This window comes from Osmerus mordax, chromosome 17 (assembly GCF_038355195.1).
Source record: "Osmerus mordax isolate fOsmMor3 chromosome 17, fOsmMor3.pri, whole genome shotgun sequence".
In the NCBI taxonomy this organism is placed as follows: Eukaryota; Metazoa; Chordata; class Actinopteri; order Osmeriformes; family Osmeridae; genus Osmerus; species Osmerus mordax.
In genome coordinates this window covers 1,134,997-1,137,984 of record NC_090066.1, presented here as the reverse complement: position 1 = coordinate 1,137,984, position 2,988 = coordinate 1,134,997, and the positions used below count along the sequence as shown (strand labels likewise).

At 50.0% G+C, this 2,988-nt stretch overlaps 1 protein-coding gene across 1 annotated transcript in view; it reads left to right on the top strand.

The window, feature by feature from the left end:
* Positions 1-323: 323 nt before the first annotated feature.
* Positions 324-2,988, top strand: part of LOC136960438 (staphylococcal nuclease domain-containing protein 1-like) — a 14,573-nt gene continuing 11,908 nt past the window's right edge. The window contains exons 1-2 of the mRNA XM_067254935.1: positions 324-354; positions 2,365-2,490. Coding sequence (XP_067111036.1) covers positions 324-354; positions 2,365-2,490 — 157 coding nt within the window. The remainder of the gene's footprint in view (positions 355-2,364; positions 2,491-2,988) is intronic.

Here is a 2,988-nt window from a genome sequence, read left to right as displayed (position 1 = left end):
CACACACACCACACACACACCCTCGACAACACACACACACGCCACACATATACTACACACAGGCGCCGCACACCCACACCTCACCGATGCACCTGCCTGGGAAGGAACACTCAAACTTTTTTAATTAGATTAATTAATCAACCAGGAGGCTGACAGCTTCGGTCCCGGCGCACGCTAAACCACCGCTCACTGTACGCCAGCCGAGGGCGTCCAAAACCACACCTCCAGGGCGTGTGTTCTGTGTGAGCTTACAGGAGAACATTCCTGTCATGTTTTTTTTAAGGCGAGGAAAAACTGCCAGCCTGTCTCTTTACCATGGCATCATGCTAATCAAGGTAGTGGATTTTGCGGCAGGTAAAACTTGCCAAAGCAGCAAAATGTTATTTTTTCTCTCTGTCTGTCTCTCTCTCTGTCTCTCTCTCACAGTAACATCAAGCTGGGGAGGGGGGAAGAGGGGGCTGACTCAACTTGGCTTCGCCCCCCTCTGAGCTGTTTGGTTAATTGTAATTAACGCTTACTGTATACACACACACACACACACACACACACACACACACTGGGACACCTTCCCTCATCAGTCACATAGTTGTGGAGCAGCTCTTCTCTGTTTACTCCAACTCCCCCTCTGTCCCCCTCCTCTCCTCCCCCCCTCTGTCCCCCCCTTCTCCTCCCCCCTGTCTCTATATATAACCCTCTTTCCATTCTACCCTTCTCTCATTTTTGTCTGGGATGTTGTTGTTGAGCGACCTGTGTGTGTGTGTGTGCGTACAGACGGATGTGTAGGCTTTTCCAGGGGGTTTTACTTGTTTTTAGTTCATCCAAGGTTGCTCGTGTTTAAAGTAGCAAAGTAGTCCATATGTGAGAATCTTCGAGGCATTTTCATATCCCTGCCTTCACCGCCTTCCAGAAGACACGCTAGGTGCCATTTTGATTGAGTTTTGTGTGTGCATGTGTGTGCGTGCGTGTGTGTGTGTGTGTGTGTGTGTGTAGCTGTTGCATTACCACTGGCCTCCCTTTTTCGCACCCCAAGGGGAAATCAATGGAAATGGTCTGTCAACAAATCACCATGTAATTTCTCACATGGGGCACTCTGCTAAACTAGCTGCAGTAAGCGCTTACACACACACACACACACACACACACACACACACACACACACACTTCCCCAACACTTATACACACTGAACACTCAGGAGTGCATGCAGGAGTGCAGTGGAAACACACACACACACACCACCAGGGCCATCAGTCCTAATCGCTGGTCCAGTTGTTACAGCGGCTAACACATAATCTGTCGCTGCTAAACCAGGTTCCTGAAAATCCCAGAGATATCGACTGGTGCGTATTCTTGAATTGCAACATAAACGCCTCCCCCTCTTTGCCTAATACCGGTGTGACGGCTCTTAAAGAGCAGCATCTCTTCACCCGGCTGTTTTCCTGGCATCCCTCCCTCCTGCGGCGCTAACAGCATCATTAGCAGTGTTGTGTTAATAGCAGTGATTACTACTACAGGAAGCAGGAGGGGGTCATTTACTCTGTGTGCCGACTGTGACCGGGCATCCATTTCAACCGTGATTCGGTCTTGGAGATGGGTCAAAGCCAGCTGATGACAGGCTGCCCAGTTGAGCTGTAGATAAGCCAGCGCACAGCCGATAGTGTGGAGCGAAGCAAAGCAGTAATGGATACATGACACACAGCTCTACTCTGTAGACGGGCTGGGGTGTCCCATGTAGCGGGGTGGTTTATACAGTGTTGCCAATTTAGTGACTTTGTTGCTAGATTTAGCTGCTTTTTTCCTTCCCTAGCGATAAATCAATTTGTATCTAGCGACTACCGACAAATCTAGCTGGCTACTTTCCGTGTGGTCATAGCCACTAATCATGTTAAATTAACTCAAATTAGCCTAACCTAATTTGGATTTACTTAATTGCAAAATCTAGCGATATTTCAATTAGCAACTTCTGGTGAGATCTTTTGGGGCGAAATTGATCCAACGAGGAGAGAGCAGATTCAGAGTGGCTTTGATATTTTTTGTTCGGCAGAGATGAAAATCTCCTCTCATGAAAAGTGCTGTCACTGTGCTGTTTCAGACAGCTAGCCAGTCAACAAAGTTCATCAAACGTCTGTTAATTTGAAGCTAATCGTTCAGGATAGCCGAGAACATACCGAAATACTGTTCAAGCTGCTAGCTAGTAGCTAGCTAGTTAGTCTAGCTCTAGCTAGGGGTCCATAGCTGATGTAGACTTCCCAGTACGCCAGCGTTTTTCTCTCTCTCTCCCATCCCTCTCCCACTCCCTCCCTCCCTCCCTCCTCAACTCTCCTCTCGCTCCCTCCCTAATCGGTCTCCTCCTCCTTCTCCTCCAGGAGCCCAGCTGGAGAGTCTGATGGAGAGCATGAGGGCGGAGGTAGCCGCCCCAGCCGCCCGTGGAGGGTTCCTACGCCCCCCCGCAGAGGAGACTACTGCATCGCCAAGTTCAGCGACGGAGAGTGGTGTGTACACACACATATACACACACCCACACATGTACACACACACACACACACTCTGACACGTACATACCTTACATCTCTTCAGATGAGACTTGTGAGACAGGTTTGTTAGAACGTTCAGCGGTCCTGCTATTGCTGTAGCGTGTGGCTTCAGAGGCCTGTAAACACTGTCCAGGCCAGACCTGAGACCCAGCTCTGGGCTGAACCCCCCCAGACCCTCCTCTCTTCCTCCTCTCTACTCTCCCCTCCTCTCCTGCCTCTCCCATCCTATCCTCCTCTTGTCTCCTCCTCTCATATCCTCTTCCTCTCCTCGGACATCCGGGCTTACAGATGGCTGCGAGGACAGATGGAAGTCACTGTGATGGTGTGTGTGTGTGTGTGTGTGTGTGTGTGTGTGTGTGTGTGTGTGTGTGTGTGTGTGTGTGTGTGTGTGTGTGTTTTTGCGTCGCCATCGACTTTGGGCCTCGTCAGGAGGGTGACCGAGAAAGGGACTCAAAA